Source organism: Salmo salar, chromosome ssa06, assembly GCF_905237065.1.
Source record: "Salmo salar chromosome ssa06, Ssal_v3.1, whole genome shotgun sequence".
NCBI classification, from domain to species: Eukaryota; Metazoa; Chordata; class Actinopteri; order Salmoniformes; family Salmonidae; genus Salmo; species Salmo salar.
Window position 1 is genome coordinate 24,115,511 of NC_059447.1, and position 21,685 is coordinate 24,137,195.

At 43.5% G+C, this 21,685-nt stretch overlaps 1 protein-coding gene across 1 annotated transcript; it reads left to right on the forward strand.

The window, feature by feature from the left end:
* Positions 1-1,728: 1,728 nt before the first annotated feature.
* LOC106606732 (cytochrome b-c1 complex subunit 2, mitochondrial) lies at positions 1,729-19,994 on the forward strand. The gene is made up of 14 exons (XM_045720016.1): positions 1,729-1,848; positions 5,799-5,891; positions 6,303-6,452; positions 6,596-6,660; positions 7,586-7,642; positions 11,097-11,221; positions 11,444-11,541; positions 11,643-11,700; positions 13,958-14,053; positions 14,209-14,408; positions 14,646-14,726; positions 14,827-14,903; positions 15,087-15,240; positions 19,648-19,994. Exons 1-14 carry the CDS (start codon positions 1,816-1,818, stop codon positions 19,729-19,731), a joined length of 1,371 nt encoding a protein of 456 aa, XP_045575972.1. The 5' UTR covers positions 1,729-1,815; the 3' UTR covers positions 19,732-19,994.
* The last annotated feature ends 1,691 nt before the right edge of the window (positions 19,995-21,685 follow it).

Below are 21,685 nucleotides of genomic sequence, written 5' to 3' on the forward strand. Positions count from 1 at the left end.
TCCCTCCAGTCTCCTCTGCATTGTATAGCCTCAAACCATGGTTACAACTTTCATTTGGATATCATGGATGGTCAGTCCTTGCATCCAGGGGCGGAAATCCCGGGGGGGGACGGGGGACACACGACCCCCCCCATCCTGGGAAAAATATGATTTGTCCCCCCCAATATATCACTGAAACATAACTATGTAATTTAAATAATATTAATAATACGCAATGAAAGCAATTGTGCTGATTATAGACACTTAATAGCGCGTTTTTAAGTTTCAAAAGATTGCGACCCCCCCACCCTTTGCCTCACAATGGTTTGATCCACTGCCAGTTCCTTAGTTGGCAAGGTAACAGAGGGGTGGTATCCACTGTCTGAAAGGCACTCAATGAACGTAACTGATGTGAGGTTAATCCAGTCAATCGCGCACACACACTAGCTGAATATGCAGAGCTAGCGTGCGAATATTAACTATTAAGCTAGCTAGTACCTATTCCATTTATGTGGCCTCGTCAAAGATGGAATCTTTGCTATCGTCAATTTATTCCAAGATCAGCATGCAGATGATGTAAATTAGTGCTTCAAAGTCCCTGTGATAAGGTTAGCGATAAACTGAAGTCCAAACTGGTCTCGGTACAAAAGCTAAATTGTCGCAAGGGAACTTTTATTTATTTATTTTATTTCACCTTTATTTAACCCAGGTAGGAAAGATTATAGCAAACACCACTGAAACGGAATTGGTGCTCGCTAGCTTTGCAAATTCAGCTATTGTTGGAAGCCAGCCAATATGAAACAAACTATTAAAATTACAAAAGGTTGCAGCATATGTTGTGTAAATGGTGAACTCATACAGCTGTCAACTCTTGTCATTTTAATCCGTTTCACATTTGCTAGCTACCTTTTAGATCGAAGCCCAAATAGAATGATAAAAGATAAGATGATAGAAGCCCATCTCCTACTGTAAATAACCTACACACTGTGTGTGTGTATGTAGCCAGCCAGCCAGCCAGGTAGAAAAATGTGAGTATTTTTCAGTACACCAAAACGCAAAGTAAGAACCCTACTAGCCTAATATCTCAAAGACTAGTTGATAAAATGTTCATAAGAAAGAAATGAAATTCTAATGGAAATGTTTCACAATGATGTCATTAGGCAGAGCAGGCAACAGATGGCACACAGACAGCAGAGTTGGGGACAGATATGCAGGGACAGACTGGCAGAGACAGGGAGTCTCAGGTAAGTTTGTTGAGTCTTTGTTTGGCAACATTATGAAAGGTTCTCAATTTTTTTGACTTGTAAAATAGGAACATAATTGGAAAATGCCATGGATACCCCCACTCTCAACTTAAACTGGTGACTGAACTAAGATTTGTTAAAGGCAATGGTATTGCTGTTGTGATTAGTTGTGTAGTTTTGGGTACCGGTAGTTAGGAGTACGGCAAACACCTTATTTCTTTGGTTCCTCAATATAAATTTACCATATTACAATGTAGGCTATGTGTTACAGCACTACTTTTGGTGTCCCCCTCAGGAATTGCTCTTGAGAAAATTTCATGTAATTGTCCCCTCCAAAGTTGATATCAGATTTTCGCCCCTGCTTGCATCCATAGCTCTGTCTATGAATTTAAGTGGTAACATTTCTACAGGCTCATCCCTCAGATTTTTACCAAAACAGTATTGTTTCAACTACCGATTGGCCCTTTAAAGTGAAATATCTTTGACGAATCTTTTTACCATTTTTGGATTGTGAAGAGCGGTGCATTGTGGGTAGGACGTCAGGGCGTCCATATCTGTATTTTACTGCGGCTGAAGGAGAGAAACGGGAGTCATGAAAGGGATCCGAACTCTAAATAAATTATCCGTGAGTCTCGTTACTCTATCCTATTAAACGTGTATTTTACAACGATTTATCATGAGGTTTCGTGCATTCTTTCCGTTGGGGAGTCAATTGGAACCCACCCCGTGGACTCACCGGCAAAGTAGCCAAGGTTGGCTAGTGGAAACGGATGGTTAATTAGCCTGTCGGTTACCCTAGCTAAAGTTAGCTAGGCGCGCTTACTTCTATAATCTTGACCGAGATAATGTATCCAATCGGTTTCATGAACCTATAATAGCCATTCTCACTTACAAATGAGGCTATGTACAACATTTTACAATGGCATGTTCACTACTGGCGAATCGCTGGCAGGCTGTCACGCTAGCTGTCACGTAGCCCATAGTTCCACTCCAGCTCAACCCATTGAAGGTCATTGCGGGTCTGCTGGTTTTTCAGATCAATCCCGCACTGACAATCCAAGCCAGGTGACATGTCATGGAACAGTCAATGTCTCAATTCACCTATCAAGTAATCTCATTGCAATGTTAATTGGTAGTGATGGGATTTAGTAACTGGCAGCTTTAGCTACGACAGTCTGACAATAAGCCACCGTTTTGCCCTAGCCCTCAACCTTCCGATCCAACAGGTCCCAGACGTGCTCAATGGGATTGAGATCCGGGCTCTTGGCTGGCCATGGCAGAACACTGACATTCCTGTCTTGCAGGAAATCACGCACAGAACGAGCAGTATGGCTGGTGGCATTGTCATGCTGGAGGGTCATGTCAGGATAAGCCTGCAGGAAGGGTACCACATGAGGGAGGAGGATGTCTTCCCTGTAACGCACAGCATTGAGATTGCCAGCAATAACAATAAGCTCAGTCCGATGATGCTGTGACACACTGCCCCAGACCATGACAGACCCTCCACCTCCAAGTCGATGCCGCTCCGGAGTACAAGCCTCGGTGTAACGCTCATTCCTTCGACGATAGACGCAAATCCGACCATCACCCCTGGCGAGATAAAACCACAACCTTCACAGTCCTGTCTGGTCCAGCGACAGTGGGTTTGTGCCTATAAGTGATGTCGCCAGTGATGTCTGGTGAGGACCTGCCTTACAACAGGCCTACAGCCCTCAGTCCAGCCTCTCTCAGCCTATTGCGGACAGTTTGAGCACTGATGGAGGGATTGTGCGTTCCTGGTGTAACTCGGGCAGTTGTTGTTGACATCCTGTACCTGTCCCGCAGGTGTGATGTTCGGAAGTTCGAAGTTATTTGGATTTTTACTAATTATTTTTGAAAGACAGGGTCCTGAAAAAGGGACGTTTCTTTTTTTTTCTGAGTTTATTAGCTTTTCAGATATCAGGTTCTAGATTGGTTTAGGTCCGAGGTCTCCAACAGGTCGATTAGCTCGCAGCCCACCTATGAGATGCTCGCCAAACAATTCTGAAAGTACATACAATTTGACAAGTATCAAGTATCAGACACAGCAAGCTCCCAGTTACTATCTAATCAACGCAACATTGACATTATCCAACTCCTGGTTAGCCACTATTGTCTTAAAAAGCCAAACCTAACACTATCTGCCTATTCATTTCCAGCAATATTGCGTTTGTCTGTGTGGTGCGCGCGTTTCTCCTTCACACTATGTGTAGCCAGTTGATATGATAACCATTTTGTGGGTTGACAGATAGTTTCCCCAAAACCTTCTCAATTAAATGTTAACTGCAAAGTTGGTTCTTCTTCTTTGGTATAATGGCGTTCGCATTCCGCCACCTACTGTACAAGTTGATGATAATAAGGCTCAAAAAAGGACGGGGAAAAAATGGGGTAAAAAATACATTACAAAAATTCCATACAAACTACCTGTAACGAAATGTTAATTCAACTAAATGAAACTAAAGCTTTTCTGTTTTAAGCAGGTCCCTACACAGGCTCAGAAGGATCCTGTGATGCAGGAACATATCCTGGTGATAGTAGTCCTTGCAGTGCTTCTGCCATTAAGTCTTGGAGGCCCAAAAACTTATCGGCTGCAGATATGATGTCCAGCTTCTTGGACACTTGTGCAGTACAATTAATAACTGTGGCTATAAATGCTACAAAATACACCTTTTTCACAATAAGTGTATTCAACATTTGCAACTGGTTGTGGCATATCCCCCGCCACATCTTCTTCAGAACTGTGGCCTCTTGCCCCTTCAAAGCTCTTCACCTCCTACATCCCTGATCTTTGACACCTCAACCTCTTTCACCCTAACAGGGCTCTCAGGGAATTCGGAAATACAATCCCCACCACAGTTTCAACATTTTACATTAAGACTCTTCAATAACATTCCTTCCGTCTGCAAAGACTTGACACATGGCCAACCTTTTTACACTTCTTGCATTGCATCGGGTTTTGGACGAACGCTTTTACGGCGTATCTTAGGGTGGTATATACTAATTAATCAATAATACAGATAAACTGCTCCTTTTTCCCATTATCCATGTGTGTCAAGCGACGTGCATTAACTACTCCTGGAATTTTTGGCCTAAGATAACGATTATCAATGTCCAATAGGACGCCAGAAATAACATTTTACCGGTGCCCTGCTCCGAAAATCAAAGCTGTTCACTTCATGCGTCGATATTTTCGTGAGCCACAATGCACGCTCCTTTTGCTCTTTAGATACACACAATATCAACACCATACCACTTCTGGTTACTTTGACTGCATCCACTTTTACCAACGCCGCCTTCACCATCCTCATGACTTCAAAAGGGTTTCCCAAATAAACATCTTTATCCAAAAAAGTACTCCAACAAGGAACGATACATCAGACTCATTTTCCACAACAACTTCAGCCCATTTTGTTCCATTCTTGTTCCATTCTTCACTGTTGTCCACTAATCTTTCTCGCTAACTGTATTCAACGCACTTTCAGCTTTAAACGACACTTCTGCTTCAGCCATATCACGGTCTTAGCACATTCCTCACTCACTAGATACGCAATTAAATGGCCAGATGCGCAACTTAAGGGGAATTACACAAAAAATACATGTATTTTTACATACCTAAGTTTTCTAACATACCTAAAAAAATGTATTTTTCTGATGTGATTTAACCATTGACATGGACTCAGAACATCCAATTTTGTTGTTTTTCTATGAACAATTATACTTTTGAAAGTGAAAAACTTTAACAAATCTAAAACCAGGAAAAATAAACAGAAAACATAGTGTACAAGAGTAAGTAGTTCAATAAGAACCCAGAGAAGAGAAGAAAAATGGGCCTATTTGAAAGCTAGAAAAAAAAGTAGCTTGCTACACTTGGAGACACCTGTTTTGGTCATTTCTGTGGAAATAACATGAAAATGCTTTAATGTGGAAAATTATCTGTAAGACTGCATACTGCAAAAAAATGAGTAGCTCCTATTTCTCTCTTTCATATTGTTGTTGGGTTGTCTTGTCAAGCATACACCATAATCTGTTCTGACATAAGATGTTTGACTGGGGGTTGGATCATATCAGGTCTTTAGGATTTAGCTTTACTACCGATTGAGTTTCCCTACACCTCACCCTCATCTTAGCCAAGGTGCTACAGCCAATGTATGATGTGTCTTCTTGGAAGGACAAATAAGAAGAAGGCTTAACATACTACATATTTCAGGTTGGCCTGGCACCCAGTGAGTCTACCCTCAGAGTGGACTAAATATCATCAAGAATACCCACTGCTCTAGTCTAGACCAGGCTCAGAATTCATCTCCCGTCTTTAGGTCTAGAGGAAGCTGCTCGTATCACAAAACATCCTCCTAAACAAAACCTGTTATGATGGTTTGGTTTAATCCACCTGTAGTATTATTTTCAGCCATAAGACGTCATTTGACTGGGGTCATTTGAGGACAGAAGGAAATCTAGATCCCTCCACATGAATTGAATAGTGTATCATATTGTAATTCCCTAGCTGAGGAAGTGCTGGTGAGTGTTTGTTGACATGGTTTTTATAATTTCCCTCCCCAGATACGATGCTATGCCACCAGGAGGAGTGATGTCCTCACTGAGCCCTTGGCTGGCCTGAAGGCTGGGGCGGCCCTGCCCCCCCAGAGTGTACAGGTATGTCATAGAGGCCAAGACGTTTTCACATGGGATCACAGGAAAAACTCTGGGCCCTAGTTGTAGCCCAAACTGGGGTGTGGAGTTTTTCTTGGTGGGTCCTTCCGTGGCGTGTCAGGGATGAGGATGTGCTCTACTCTATGGCTAAGCATTGTGACTATGTTCATGTGTAGACTTGTTTTAGGCACTACCATGCACACACTTTTACTTACTGTGCAGCCATATTTTTCCCTCCATATTGCAAAATGAACTTTTGGTTGTGTAGTTGATCACAAGAACTTTACCTCGGTTGAACAGAATGGAATGTTTACTCTCTTATTCACTCTGCAGTTTCCAAAACAACAATGCTGCCAGTCTCACGTGTGTTCCAGCTGTGACATCATGACTCTCCCTCCCTGTGTTCTCTACTAGATGTCCAAGCTGCCCAACGGTCTAGTGATCGCGTCGTTGGAGAACTACTCTCCCGTGTCCAGTGTGGGTGTGTTTGTGAAAGCAGGCACTCGTTATGAGACTGTGGAGAACCAGGGAGTCAGTCATGTCCTGCGGTTGGCAGCCAACCTGGTAAGTCCCAGTGGTTTTATGAATGGATTGATCTCTTTGACTTGTGAATGACTTCAACAATAAGGGCAATTTCCATCACAACTACACTGTTTTTTTAAGTCCTTAAGTTAATGAATGAACACTGTCACTGTTGTTGTTTTCAGACTACTAAGGGAGCGTCTGCGTTCAGGATCTGTCGTGGTGTGGAGGCAGTGGGGGGTAGTCTGAGGTCAGTGAGTATGGAGAGTACAGCACTATGTCCCCTCCCTCCCTGTCCCCTAACCCCATTTCCGTCCTCATGCAGAGTATACATTATACTGTTCCCTATCACCCTATCTCCACATACACAGTGTATGCTACAATATACCCTCTGTTACCCTGTATGGCTCAGTTGGCAGAGCATGGCGCTTGTACTGCCAGGGTTGTGGGTTCGATTCTCGGGGCCAACCATAAGTAAAATGTATGCACGCATGACTGTAAGTCACTTTGGATAAAAGCTTCTGCTAAATGGAATATTATTATTATTATTATATTATACACTTGTTGTGTACCCCTTACCTCCTTGTCCCTTATTCCTTCTGTTTCCCCGCCTGACTTGCTGTAAATAAACGTAAATGTAGGAGGCAGTGCAACATTAACACCAACTTCAACACCCATACCTCACACAAGCTATAGCTTCACTACATTATAGATGCACACACATACAGTTGCCCTCGAGTCAACGGGGGGCTCACGTTTTAGGATGGAGTAGAATGAACAAGATGAGAGAAGCACAGAGTCACATGCAGGTTGACATTTATTGGGATGAATCTTGTCCTGGGGGCAAAGCTCAGTGTTCCGCTAGATGGGCCAGCTGCAAAGTCAAAATTGGCTATATCGTAAAAGTTATGAAAACAAAAATGTGGTTTTTTTCGTCTCAATTTAAGGTTAGCAGTATGGTTAGGTTTAAAATCAGATTTTATGACTTTGTGGCTGTGCCAGCTAGTGACCACCCTGTAGAGCTGCCTCCAGTACATGAATCATCCCAGTAAATGCCAACCTGCACACACAGCACAAGAATGTTCCAATTTTCACCTCATTGCAAAGCAATGTGCATCATAGCTAGTCTAGTCTGGAGGATGTAGCTAAGATGTCTGTTTTCTGTGTGTCTGCAGGGTAACGTCATCGAGGGAGACCATGGTTTACTCTGTGGAGTGTTTGAGAGACCACTTGTAAGTACCCTTACTACCGCAGCCAGACTCCCTCATAGTGTGTGGGTTTAGTTTGGTGTTGAATTGATGGATGGGGAAACTTCAATTACGGGCACGTTGTATGCGAGGACAGGGTTGATTCATAGTGTAATTAGCCCCTGTATTTCTTACCTATTTATCATAGAGGCTTTCCACAGGGCCACTTCGAGATCATCTTGATTCATCATCTACAGTGCGCAAGAAACAGTATGTGAACCCTTTGGAATTACCTGGGTTTCTGCATAAATTGATCATCAAATTTGATCTGATCTTCATCTAAGTCACAACAATAGACAAACATAGTGTGCTTAAACGAATAACACACAAATTATTGTATTTTTCTTGTCTATACTGAATACATAATTTAAACATTCACAGTGTAGGTTGGAAAAAGTTTGTGAACCCCTAGGTTAATGACTTCTCCAAAAGCTAATTGGAGTCAGGAGTCAGCTAACCTGGAGTCCAATCAATGAGACGAGATTGGAGATGTTGGTTAGAGCTGGCTTGCCCTATAAAAAACACTCACAAAATGTGAGTTTCCTATTCACAAGAAGCATTGCCTGATGTGACCCATGCCTCAAACAAAAGAGATCTCAGAAGACCTAAGATAAAAAATGGTTGGCTTGCATAAAGCTGGAAAGGGTTACAAAAGTATCTCTAAAAGCCTTGATGTTCATCAGTCCACGGTAAGACAAATTGTCTATAAATGGAGAAAGTTCAGCACTGTTGCTGCTCTCCCTAGGAGTGGCCGTCCTGCAAAGATGACTGCAAGAGCACAGTGCAGAATGCTCAATGAGGTTAAGAAGAATCCTAGAGTGTCAGCTAAAGACTTGCAGAAATCTCTGGATCATCCTAACATCTCTGATGAGTCTAAGATACGTAAAACACTAAACAAGAATGGTGTTCATGGGAGGACACCACGGAAGAAGCCACTGCTGTCCAAAAAAAACACTGCTGCACGTCTGAAGTTTGCAAAAGTGCACCTGGATGTTCCACAGCGCTACTGGCAAAATAGTCTGTGCACAGATGAAACTACAGTTGAGTTGTTTGGAAGGAACACACAACACTGTGTGGAGAAAAAAAGGCACAGCACACCAACATCAAAACCTCATCCCAACTGTAAAGTATGGTGGAGGGAGCATCATGGTTTGGGGCTGCTTTGGTGCCTCAGAGCCTGGACAGCTTGCTATAATCGACGGAAAAATAAATTCCCAAGTTTATCAAGACATTTTGCAGGAGAATATTAGGCTATCTGTCCGTCAATTGAAGCTCAACAGAAGTTGGGTGATGCAACAGGACAACAACCCAAAACACAGAAGTAAATCAACAACAAAATGGCTTCAACAGAAGAAAATATGCCTTCTGGAATGGCCCAGTCAGAGTCCTGACCTCAACCCGATTGAGATGCTGTGGCATGACCTCAAGAGAGCAGTTCACACCAGACATAGCAAGAATATTGCTGAACTGAAACAGTTTTGCAAAGAGGAATGGTCCAAAATTCCTCCTGACCGTTGTGCAGATCTGATCCGCAACTACAGTCGTGGCCAAAAGTTTTGAGGATGACACAAATATTAATTTCCACCAAGTTTGCTGCTTCAGTGTCTTTAGATATTTTTGGCAGATGTTACTATGGAATACTGAAGTATAATTACAAGCATTTCATAAGTCTCAAAGGCTTTTATTGACACTTACATGAAGTTGATGCAAAGAGTCAATATTTGCAGTGTTGACCCTTCTTTTTCAAGACCTCTGCAATCCGCCCTGGCATGCTGTCAATTAACTTCTTGGGCACATCCTGACTGATGGCAGCCCATTCTTGCATAATCAATGCTTGGAGTTTGTCAGAATTTGTGGGGTTTTGTTTGTCCACCCGCCTCTTGAGGATTGACCACAAGTTCTCAATGGGATTAAGGTCTGGGGAGTTTCCTGTCCATGGACCCAAAATATTGATGTTTTGTTCCCCGAGCCACTTAGTTATCAAGGTGCCCCATCATGCTGGAAAAGGCATTGTTTGTCACCAAACTGTTCCTGGATGGTTGGGAGAAGTTGCTCTCGGAGGATGTGTTGGTACCATTCTTTATTCATGGCTGTGTTCTTAGGCAAAATTGTGAGTGAGCCCACTCCCTTGGCTGAGAAGCAACCCCACACATGAATGGTCTTAAGATCATTTACTGTTGGCATGACACAGGACTGATGGTAGCGCTCACCTTGTCTTCTCCGGACAAGCTTTTTTCCGGATGCCCCAAACAATCGGAAAGGGGATTCATCAGAGAAAATGACTTTACCCCAGTCCTCAGCAGTCCAATCCCTGTACCTTTTGCAGAATATCAGTCTGTCCCTGATGTTTTTCCTGGAGAGAAGTGGCTTCTTTGCTGCCCTTCTTGACACCAGGCCATCTTCCAAAAGTCTTCGCCTCACTGTGCGTGCAGATGCACTCACACCTGCCTGCTGCCATTCCTGAGCAAGCTCTGTACTGGTGGTGCCTCGATCCCGCAGCTGAATCAACTTTAGGAGACGGTCCTGGCACTTGCTGGACTTTCTTGGGCGCCCTGAAGCCTTCTTCACGACATTTGAACTGCTCTCCTTGAAGTTCTTGATGATCCGATAAATGGTTGATTTAGGTGCAATCTTACTGGCAGCAATATCTTTGCCTGTGAAGCCCTTTTTGTGCAAAGCAATGATGATGGCACGTGTTTCCTTGCAGGTAACCATGGTTGACAGAGGAAGAACAATGATTCCAAGCACCACCCTCCTTTTGAAGCTTCCAGTCTGTTATTCGAACTTAATCAGCATGACAGAGTGATCTCCAGCCTTGTCCTCGTCAACACTCACACCTGTGTTAACGAGAGAATCACTGACATGATGTTGGCTGGTCCTTTTGTGGCAGGGCTGAAATGCAGTGGAAATGTTTTTTGGGATTCAGTTAATTTGCATGGCAAAGAGGGACTTTGCAATTCATCTGATCACTCTTCATAACATTCTGGAGTATGTGCAAATTGCCATCATACAAACTGAGGCAACAGACTCTGTGAAAATTAATATTTGTGTCATTCACAAAACCTTTGGCCGCGACTGTACAGAAAATGTTTGGTTGAGGTTATTGCTGCCAAAGGAGGGTCAACCAGTCATTAAATCCAAGGGTTCACAAACTTTTTCCACCCTGCACTGTGAATGTTTACACGGTGTGTTCAGTAAAGACATGAAAACTTCTAATTGTTTGTGTGTTATTAGTTTAAGCAGACTGTGTTTGTCTATTGTTGTGACTTAGATGAAGATCAGATCAAATTTGATGACCAATTTAGGCAGAAATCCAGGTATTTCCAAAGGGTTCACATACTTTTTCTTGCCACTGTATGTTGAGAGTTATGACTGTTGCATTGTCCGTGTGAGTCCGTGTGTTTGTGTCTGCCCATCCAATGTCCATCCTTCTCCTCAGAGACACAGTGATGGAGTACCTGATCAACGTGACCACGACCCCAGAGTTCCGGCCATGGGAAGTGGACGACCTGACCTCCAGGGTCAAGGTAGACCGGGCCCTGGCCCACCAGTGTTCACAGATAGGTCAGCAACACTTCCCCTCTGTACACTTTACTTGTCCAGCACGATTGCTCCTTGTTGAATTAATATGTTTTATTGAATTACCAGTAGCATTTTGGTTTAGTATATATTTGTATGCTGCAGATGAATTTTTTGTCTATAGTCATTTGTCTAGCATCCTGTTATTAGTTCTCCTTGCCAACACACTGACTGAAGTCTTTTGTTATGGGGTTTATTTCTCTGAAGGTGTTATTGAGAAGTTGCATGAAGCTGCTTACAAAAACGCTCTATCCAACTCCCTGTACTGTCCTGACTACATGGTTGGCAAAGTCAGTGGTGAACAGGTAAGACTGTGTTAATAGCTGTGTTGTTCACTATAGTGCTACCTTGTGTTTGTCACAGCTTAGCTCTCTCAAACTCTCTCCTACTTCCTTATCCCCCTTAGCTGCAGTCCTTTGTCCAGAACAATTTCACCAGTGCCAGAATGGCTCTTGTAGGACTAGGTGAGTGTGTCTGGCGGTTAGTCTTTTTGATCCAATGGCACCCTGGGTTCTCCTTTCTACATGTTGCAGCTCCTTCAGCATGTCTCCGGGGCTGTTCTGATTCCTTGCCCTACCTTTTCCCTGAAGTGTACAGCCCCTCATGGATTGAAAAGGATTATGGTGGAAACTCACTCTAGCCAATGTATTACTTTTAAATCCGTGAGGGGACATTGAGCAAGTGCACACTTCAGGAAGAAGGGTAGGGAATCGGAACAACCCTATTGATTGGGTCACTATGAGGGTCATATCCTTTGAATTAGGCCGACGTAAACACTCTCTCCCTCTGTGTGTGCGTGCGTACTGTGTACACATCACATTTCCTTTGGCCTCTGTCCAAACGCTAGAGTTAAAAGCTGTCTAAAGATATGTGGAGTAGAGGTCAGCTGTTCTGCTCTAGTATGACGCACTGTGTGTGTGTGTGACATGACTGCTCTCTGCTATGTACAAGTGATAGGAAATAAATCGCTAGTTACATATTGAGATATTATTTTTGCCGATATCGTATTCTTTTGATAATATCGCAATATTGTTTTTGCACTAGTTGGCTGTACCTGCCCCAAAACTTGTTCTCAATCTTCTTTTTAAATAGGGAGACAATTTATTTTCAGCACTTACACTACATGGTCTTAAGTATGTGGACACCTACCTGTCGAACATCTCATTCCAGAATCATGGTTAATAATATGGAGATGGTCCCCCCCTTTGCTGCTATAACAGCCTCCACTCTTCTGGGAAGGCTTTCCACTAGATGTTGGAACATTGCTGCGGGGACTTGCTTCCATTAAGCCACAAGAGTATTAGTGAGGTCGGGCACTGATGTTGGGCGATTAAGCCTGGCTCGCAGTTGGCGTTACAAGTCATCCCAAATGTGTTCGATGGGGTTGAGGTCAGGGCTCTGTGCAGGCCATTCAAGTTCTTCCACACCGATCTCGAACAAACTATTTCTGTATGGACCTCGCTTTGTGCATGGGAGCATTGTCATGCTGAAACAGGAAAGGGCCTTCCCCAAACTGTTACCACAAAGTTGGAAGCACAGAATCGTTTGGAATGTCATTGTATGCTGTAGCGTTAAGATTTCCCTTCACTGGAACTAAGGGGCCCGAACTATGAAAAACAGCCCCAGACCATTATTCCTCCTCCATCAAACTTTACAGTTGGTACTATGCATTGGGGCAGGTAGTGTTCTCCTGGCATCCACCAAACCCAGATTCGTCCGTTGGACTACCAGATGGTGAAGCGCAATTCATCACTCCAGAGAACACATTTCCATTGCTCCAGAGTCCAATGGCGGCGAGCTTTACACCACTCCAGCCAACGCATGAACTTAAGCTTGTGTAAGGCTGCTCGGCCATGGAAACCCATTTCATGAAGCTCCTGGTGAGCAGTTATTGTGTTATTGTTGCTTCCAGAGGCAGTTTGGAACTCGGTAGTGAGTGTTGCAACCCGAGGACAAACAATTTTTCGCGCTTCAGCACTCGGTAGTCCCGTTCCGTGAACTTGTGTGGCCTACCACTTCGCGGCTGAGCTGTTGTTGCTCCGAGACGTTTCCACTTCACATTAGCAGCACTTACAGTTGACTGGGGTAGCTCTAGCAGGGCAGAAATTTGACAAACTGACTTGTTGGAAAGGTGGCATCCTATGACGGTGCCACGTTGAAAGTCACTGAGCTCTTCAGTACAGGCCATTCTACTGCCAATGTTTGTCTATGGAGATTGCATGACGTGGGCTCGATTTTTACACCTGTCAGCAACGGGTGTGGCTGAAGTAGCCAAATCCACTAAGTTGAAGAGGTGTCCACATACTTTTAGCCATGTAGTATATTTCCCTTACTGATCAAAAGTCATGGCTCTCTCTTGTCCGTCGGCAGCAGATATATGGTGAGCAAAATATATATTGAATCGCAATAAAATCACAGTATCGAATCGCAATACATATAGAACAACACTACATATCGCTTCGGCACCTAAGTATGGTGGTAATATTGTGAGGTCCCTGGCAATTCCCGGCCCTAGAATGTACCCCTGTGTGAAACACTGAACTGAGGGCATGTGATGTCTATGTGATGACACTCCACCTGTGTGTGTGTGTGTGTGTGTGTGTGTGTGTGTGTGTGTGTGTGTGTGTGTGTGTGTGTGTGTGTGTGTGTGTGTGTGTCTCCTGCTGGCTCTCTGGTGTGTCTTCCAGTGACATGACCCCTGTCTGTGCCGTCTCTCCCCAGGTGTGAATCACTCTGTGCTGAGGCAGGTAGGAGAGCAGTTTCTCAGTGTCCGCAGTGGGGCTGGAGTTGCTGGGGCCAAGGCTGTATACCGCGGAGGTAAGACCCATAGAGAGCCTTAGAAGCAATGCACGCCTAACTGCTGAGCTCTAGTCTGGGCCACTGATTCAGTCAACCCCAGTGTGTGAGCCAAGATGGGTTGTGTGTTCGTACCCTGATGGTGGTTAACTGTGTGTGACTGTGTGTCCCTGCAGGTGAGCTGCGGGTGCAGAACGGGGCCGGTCTGGTCCACTCGCTGATCGCCAGCGAGGGCGGTGTGACTGGATCAGCAGAGGCCAATGCCTTTAGTGTACTGCAAAGGGTTCTGGGAGCCGGGCCACACGTAAAGAGAGGCTCCAACGTCACCAGCAAACTGAGCCAGGGCATCGCCAAGGCAACCACACAGCCCTTCGATGTGAGTAACTTCCCTGTTTGTTGCTACAGTTATTCCTGTGTTGTTGGTTGTGGTCACTACAATAGAAATCGATATTCTACATAGCTGAAATTCTACATAACTGGAGTCTTCATTGTATGATTGTCTAAATTACGCACAGAGAAAAATAAAAGGTGTGGAGGTTAGAAAGCACAATGATCTTGGACTATCTTGTGTACAGAAGTTAATCTAATGCTTATTTCTCTGTCTCCTATGCAGGCCACAGCGTTCAATGCCACATACGCTGACTCTGGACTCTTTGGAGTCTACTCCATCGCCCAAGCCGACTCCGCAGGAGAGGTGAGCACACTATAATGCAGTAGTAACATAAGAATATGATAGAACCTGATATATGTTGATAAGTGACTGTCCCTAACAGTGACTGTCCCTCTCTGTACAGGTGATAAAAGCTGCCATCGCCCAGGTGACAGAGGTTGCGAAGGGAGGCGTGTCTGAGGATGATGTCGCCAGAGCAAGGTGAGTTCACTAAACAACATGGCTCATTAAGTGGACATGAAACTTGGGGCTGTCTCTCTGTGGTTTTATTTAACCTTTAACCAAGCCAGTCAGTTAATAACAAATTATTATTTACATTGATGGCCTATAATACCTTTTTGCCCTGATTTGACCTCTGACCCTGTCCCCCCTCTTACCTGGTAGGAAGCAGTTGAAAGCGGAGTACCTGATGTCCATGGAGAGTTCCGAGGGCCTGCTGGAGGAGATGGGGGCCCAGGCTCTGTCCAGCGGAGCCTACCACTCACCAGAGACAGTTACCCAGAGCATCGACTCTGTCAGCCACGCAGACGTCGTCAACGTGAGTACACTTCAACATTCACTACTCCTAGGGCAAGAAGGTATTATAGGCCACCAACGTAAATAATAATTTGTTATTAACTGACTGGCTTGGTTAAAGGTTAAATAAAACCACAGAGAGACAGCCCCAAGTTTCATGTCCACTTAATGAGCCATGTTGTTTAGTGAACTCACCTTGCTCTGGCGACATCATCCTCGGACACGCCTCCCTTCGCAACCCCTGTCACCTGGGTGATGGCAGCTTTTATCACATGTACAGAGAGGGACAGTCACTGTTAGGGACAGTCACTTATCAACATATATCAGGTTCTATCATATTCTTATGTTACTACTGCATTACTGACCTTCATGGCTAAGACATAACAAACATATATATATATATATATATATATATATATATATATATATTACTGCTCAAAAAAATAAAGGGAACACTTAAACAACACATAAACAACACAATGTAACTCCAAGTCAATCACACTTCTGTGAAATCAAACTGTCCAATTAGGAAGCAACACTGATTGACAATAAATGTCACATGCTGTTGTGCAAATGGAATAGACAACAGGTGGAAATTATAGGCAATTAGCAAGACACCCCCAATAAAGGAGTGGTTCTGCAGGTGGGGACCACAAACCACTTCTCAGTTCCTATGCTTCCTGGCTGATGTTTTGGTCACTTTTGAATACTGGCGGTGCTTTCACTCTAGTGGTAGCATGAGACGGAGTCTACAACCCACACAAGTGGCTCAGGTAGTGCAGCTCATCCAGGATGGCACATCAATGCGAGCTGTGGCAAGAAGGTTTGCTGTGTCTGTCAGCGTAGTGTCCAGAGCATGGAGGCGCTACCAGCAGACCGGCCAGTACATCAGGAGACTTGGAGGAGGCCGTAGGAGGGCAACAACCCAGCAGCAGGACCGCTACCTCCGCCTTTGTGCAAGGAGGAGCAGGAGAAGCACTGCCAGAGCCCTGTAAAATGACCTCCAGCAGGCCACAAATGTGCATGTGTCTGCTCAAACGGTCAGAAACAGACTCCATGAGGGTGGTATGAGGGCCCGACGTCCACAGGTGGGGGTTGTGCTTACAGCCCAACACCGTGCAGGACGTTTAGCATTTGCCAGAGAACACCAATATTGGCAAATTCGCCACTGGCGCCCTGTGCTCTTCACAGATGAAAGCAGGTTCACACTGAGCACGTGACAGAGTCTGGAGACGCCGTGGAGAACGTTCTGCTGCCTGCAACATCCTCCAGCATGACTGGTTTGGCGGTGGGTCAGTCATGGTGTGGGGTGGCATTTCTTTGGGGGGCCGCACAGCCCTCCATGTGCTCGCCAGAGGTAGCCTGACTGCCATTAGGTACCGAGATGAGATCCTCAGACCCCTTGTGAGACCATATGCTGGTGCGGTTGGCCCTGGGTTCCTCCTAATGCAAGACAATGCTAGACCTCATGTGGCTGGAGTGTCAGCAGTTCCTGCAAGAGGAAGGCATTGATACTATGGACTGGCCCGCCCGTTCCCCAGACCTGAATCCAATTGAGCACATCTGGGACATCATGTCTCGCTCCATCCACCAACGCCACGTTGCACCACAGACTGTCCAGGAGTTGGCGGATGCTTTAGTCCAGGTCTGGGAGGAGATCCCTCAGGAGACCATCCGCCACCTCATCAGGAGCATGCCCAGGCGTTGTAGGGAGGTCATACAGGCACGTGGAGGCCACACACACTACTGAGCATCATTTTGACTTGTTTTAAGGACATTACATCAAAGTTGGATCAGCCTGTAGTGTGGTTTTCCACTTTAATTTTGAGTGTGACTCCAAATCCAGACCTCCATGGGTTGATAAATTGGATTTCCATTTATTATTTTTGTGTGATTTTGTTGTCAGCACATTCAACTATGTAAAGAAAAAAGTATTTAATAAGATTATTTATTTCATTCAGATCTAGGATGTGTTGTTTAAGTGTTCCCTTTATTTTTTTGAGCAGTATATATATATATATATATATATATATATACTGCTCAACTGTATATGTGTATATATATATATATACATATACAGTTGAAGTCGGAAGTTTACATACACTTAAGTTGGAGTCATTAAAACTCGTTTTTCAACCACTCCACAAATTTCTTGTTAACAAACTATAGTTTTGGCAAGTCGGTTAGGACAACTACTTTGTGCATGACAAAGTCATGGCATGGCTTTCCAAGCTTCTGATAGGCTAATTGACATCATTTGAGTAAATTGGAGGTGTACCTGTGGATGTATTTCAAGGCCTACCTTGCTTGACATCATGGGAAAATCAAGACATCAGCCAAGACCTCAGAAAATAAATTGTAGACCTCCACAAGTCTGGTTCATCCTTGGGAGCAATTTCCAAACGCCTGAAGGTACCACGTTCATCTGTACAAACGATAGTACGCAAGTATAAACACCATGGGACCACGCAGCCGTCATACCGCTCAGGAAGGAGACACGTTCTGTCTCCTAGAGATGTATGTACTTTGGTGCGAAAAGTGCAAATCAATCCCAGAACAACAGCAAAGGACCTTGTCAAGATGCTGGAGGAAACAGATACACAAATATCTATATCCACAGTAAAACAAGTCCTATATTGACATAACCTCAAAGGCCGCTCAGCAAGGAAGAAGCCACTGCTCCAAAACCGCCATAAAAAAGCCAGACTATGGTTTGCATCTGCACATGGGGACAAAGATCATACTTTTTGGAGAAAAGTCCTCTGGTCTGATAAAACAGACCAGAGGTCTGATAAAACTTGGAGGAAAAAGGGGGAGGCTTGCAAGCCGAAGAACACCATCCCAACCGTGAAACACAGGGGTGGCAGCATTATTTTGTGGGGGTGCTTTGCTGCAGGAGGGACTGGTGCACATCGCAAAATAGATGGCATCATGAGTATGGAAAATTATGTGGATATATTGAAGCAACATCTCAAGTCATCAGTCAGGAAGTTAAACGCTTGGTTGCAAATGGGTCTTCTGAATGGACAATGACCCCAAGCATACTTCTAAAGTTGTGGCAAAATGGCTTACGGACAACCAAGTCAAGGTATTGGAGTGGCCATCACAAAGCCCTGACCTCAATCCTATAGAACATTTGTGGGCAGAACTGAAAAAGCGTGTGTAAGCGAGGCGGCCTACAAACCTGACTCAGTTACATCAGCTATGTCAGGAGGAATAGGCCAAAATTCACCCAACTTATTGTGGGAAGCTTGTGGAAGGCTACTCGAAACGTTTGACCCAAGTTAAACAATAAAAAGGCAATACTACCAAATACTAATTGAGTGTATCTAAACTTCTGACCCACTGGGAATGTGATTAAAGAAATAAAAGCTGAAATAAATAATTCTCTCTACTATTATTCTGACATTTCACATTCTTAAAATAACGTGGTGATCCTAACTGACCTAAAACAGGGAATTTTTACTAGGATTAAATGTCAGGAATTGTGAAAAACTGAGTTTAAATGTATTTTGCTAAGGTGTATGTAAACTTCCGACTTCAACTGTATCTATTCACATTCGATATACACTAAGTGTGTAAAACATTAGGAACACCTTCCTAATATTGAGTTGCACCCCCCTTTTCCCTCAGAACAGCTTCAATTCATCGGGCATGGACTCCACTAGGTGTCGAAAGCATTCCACAGGGATGCTGGCCCATGTTGACTCCAATGCTTCCCAGAGTTGTGTCAGTTGGCTGGATGTCCTTTGGGTGGTGGACCATTCTTGATACACACAGGAAACTGTTGAGTATGAAAAACACAGCAGCGTTTCAGTTCTTGACACTTAAATTGGTGTGCCTGGAACCTACTACCATATCCTGCTCAAAGACACTTAAATATTTTGTCTTGCCCATTCACCCTCTGAATGGCACGCATACACAATCCATGTCTCAAGGCTTAAAAATCCTTCTTTAACCTGTCTCCTTTCCTTCATATACACTGATTGAAGTGGATTTAACAGGTGACATCAATAAGGGAAATAAGGGATCATTGCTTTCACCTGGTCAGTCTGTCATGGAAAGAACAGGGGTTCCTAATGTTTTGTACACTCAGTGTATGCCTGTGAATATTTATGGTGAATATATTGCCGCCTTGGCTATGGGGGTTGCTGTCTGTATGTGCCCCTAAATCCTTTCTTTCCCTCTTTATGTCTATCTTCCAAACTATACCTCCATCTGTCTTATAAAATAATAATGTTTGGGTAAGGTGATCGGAACGCCATTCTCCAAGTAAAAAAGAAAGGGAAAAAAATAAATATATGAATAACATTTTTGAAGACTGATTTTTGTGTGCCTCCTACATTTACGTTTATTTATAGCAGGTCAGCTGGGGACACAGAAGGGGAATAAGGGACAATGTGATAAGTGTATTATTTTGTTTTTCCAGGCTGCGAGAAAGTTTGTGGACGGCAAGAAATCGATGGCAGCTAGCGGACACCTCGCCAACACACCCTTTGTGGATGAATTGTGAAAAGAAACAAACCATAAACAATGAAACAGTTATTTAACATTTTAACCTGGGCAGGTTGTGCCTGGCTGCTTACTCCAGAAAAAGGAACTTGGTTCTGATATGAAGCCCATGACTTCATCTTACAGCAAACGATAATCCTTTGTTAACAAATCATGTTAAAGTTTGTTCTGCAATAATTGTACACAAGTATCAGGAATAATTATGCTTTTTGTTGTCAATTTCTCTGTATATTTGATGTAAATTCATTAAATGGTCTATCTACAGTAATGGCGGTCTGATTTGATCACCAAGGTGAATGAGTAATGATATATCTTTGATGTTATTCCACCCAGCTGCTGCAGGGGGAGACGAAGAGCCTTGAAAATCTGTTGGAGCTGCCATATCGGCAAAAATGTTGCATCTAGTGTAGCAGCCAGGTATGTTAGAATGAGGGAAAATTGTGGGGGTATTGTTTATATACTGAACAAAAATATAAACGCAACATGTTTCATGAGCTGAAATGAAACATCCCAGAAATGTTCCATATGCACAGAAAGCTTATTTCTCTCATTGTGTGCACAATTTTGTTTACATCCCTGGTATTGAGCATTTCTCATTTGCTAAGATAATTCATCCACCTGACAGGTGTGGCATATCAAGAAGCTGATTAAATAGCATGATCATTACACAGGTGCACCTTGTGCTGGGGACAAAAGTCCACACTAAAATGTGCAGTTTTGTCACACACCACAATGCCACAGATGTCTCAAGTTTTGAGGGAGCGTGCAATTGGTATGCTGAATGCAGGAATGTCCAACAGAGCTGTTGCCAGAGAATTTAATGTTAATTTCTCTACCATAAGCCACCTCCATTTTAGAGAATTTGGCAGTACGTCCAACCAGCCTTTCAACCGCAGACCACGTGTAACCACGTCAGCCCAGGACCTCCACATCCGGCTTCTTCACCTGTAGGATCGTTTGGGGGTAAATTTATTTCAATTGACTGATTTCCTTCTATGAACTGTAACTAAGTAAACATTTTGAAATTGTTGCATTTTAAGTTTACATATTTGGTAAGTATATTGATCGATCTGGAGTTTGGTCAAACACGTTATCAAAAATATGGCACAGCAAAAGCAGCCATTAAGAATAACAGCTATGGCTAGAGAGAGAGGGGCAAAAAAGGCCTTGATGACTAAACATGACAAATCAACACGGATAACGACTGGATGTCAGTGACTCGTATTCAAGGAACGTAGTGAATAATAAAGCTACATATCCATGTGGTTCTATTTAGGTTCAACATGTATTTCCCATTGGAGGTGGTGAAGTGGTGCTTGAATCAGTGATTGACTGACTGTGTGGTAACAGGGAAATGCACTAATATACCTCCTGTGCCATGAAGGCTATAGTGTGGGGTCCGCTGTGAAAATCTAATGTTATTAAACATATTAAGAACTTTTTTTCTCTTCAAATAGATTTTATTTTATTAGGATCTCTTTTAGTCCTTATTTGGACTAACCTTCCAAGAGTCCTTAAACATGAATACAATTCATAATACAAACACATTTTAACATATAACACACTGTCAACTAAGGACCACTTCCACTATTAGAATGTGTGTTCATGTCATTCTGCCTGGTCAGCCAGTGGGACCTACAATTGAGTGAATATGAACACACAGGATATCATTTTTCCAAGTTGGGTCTCCTGCATATTCTAGTGTCAATTTAGGGTCGTGTTCTGTAAAAGCTTAGATCATACAGGCAAGCAATATAAACTCAGCAAAAAAGGAAATGTCCCTTTTTCAGGACCCTGTCTTTCAAAGATAATTCATAAAAATCCAAATAACTTCACAGATCTTCATTGTAAAGGGTTTAAACACTATTTCCCATGCTTGTTCAATGAACCATAAACAATTAAGGACCATGCACCTGTGGAACGGTCGTTAAGACACTAACAGCTTACAAACGGTA

Excerpts from the sequence above, each read along its gene's own strand:
- LOC106606732 (XM_045720016.1), top strand. The coding sequence starts at position 1,816 with ATGAAAGGGATCCGAACTCTAAATAAATTATCC. Across the intron at positions 11,222-11,443 it reads CCACCAGTGTTCACAGATAG|GTGTTATTGAGAAGTTGCAT; the intron begins GTCAGCAACACT and ends ATTTCTCTGAAG. Across the intron at positions 11,542-11,642 it reads GCAAAGTCAGTGGTGAACAG|CTGCAGTCCTTTGTCCAGAA; the intron begins GTAAGACTGTGT and ends TATCCCCCTTAG.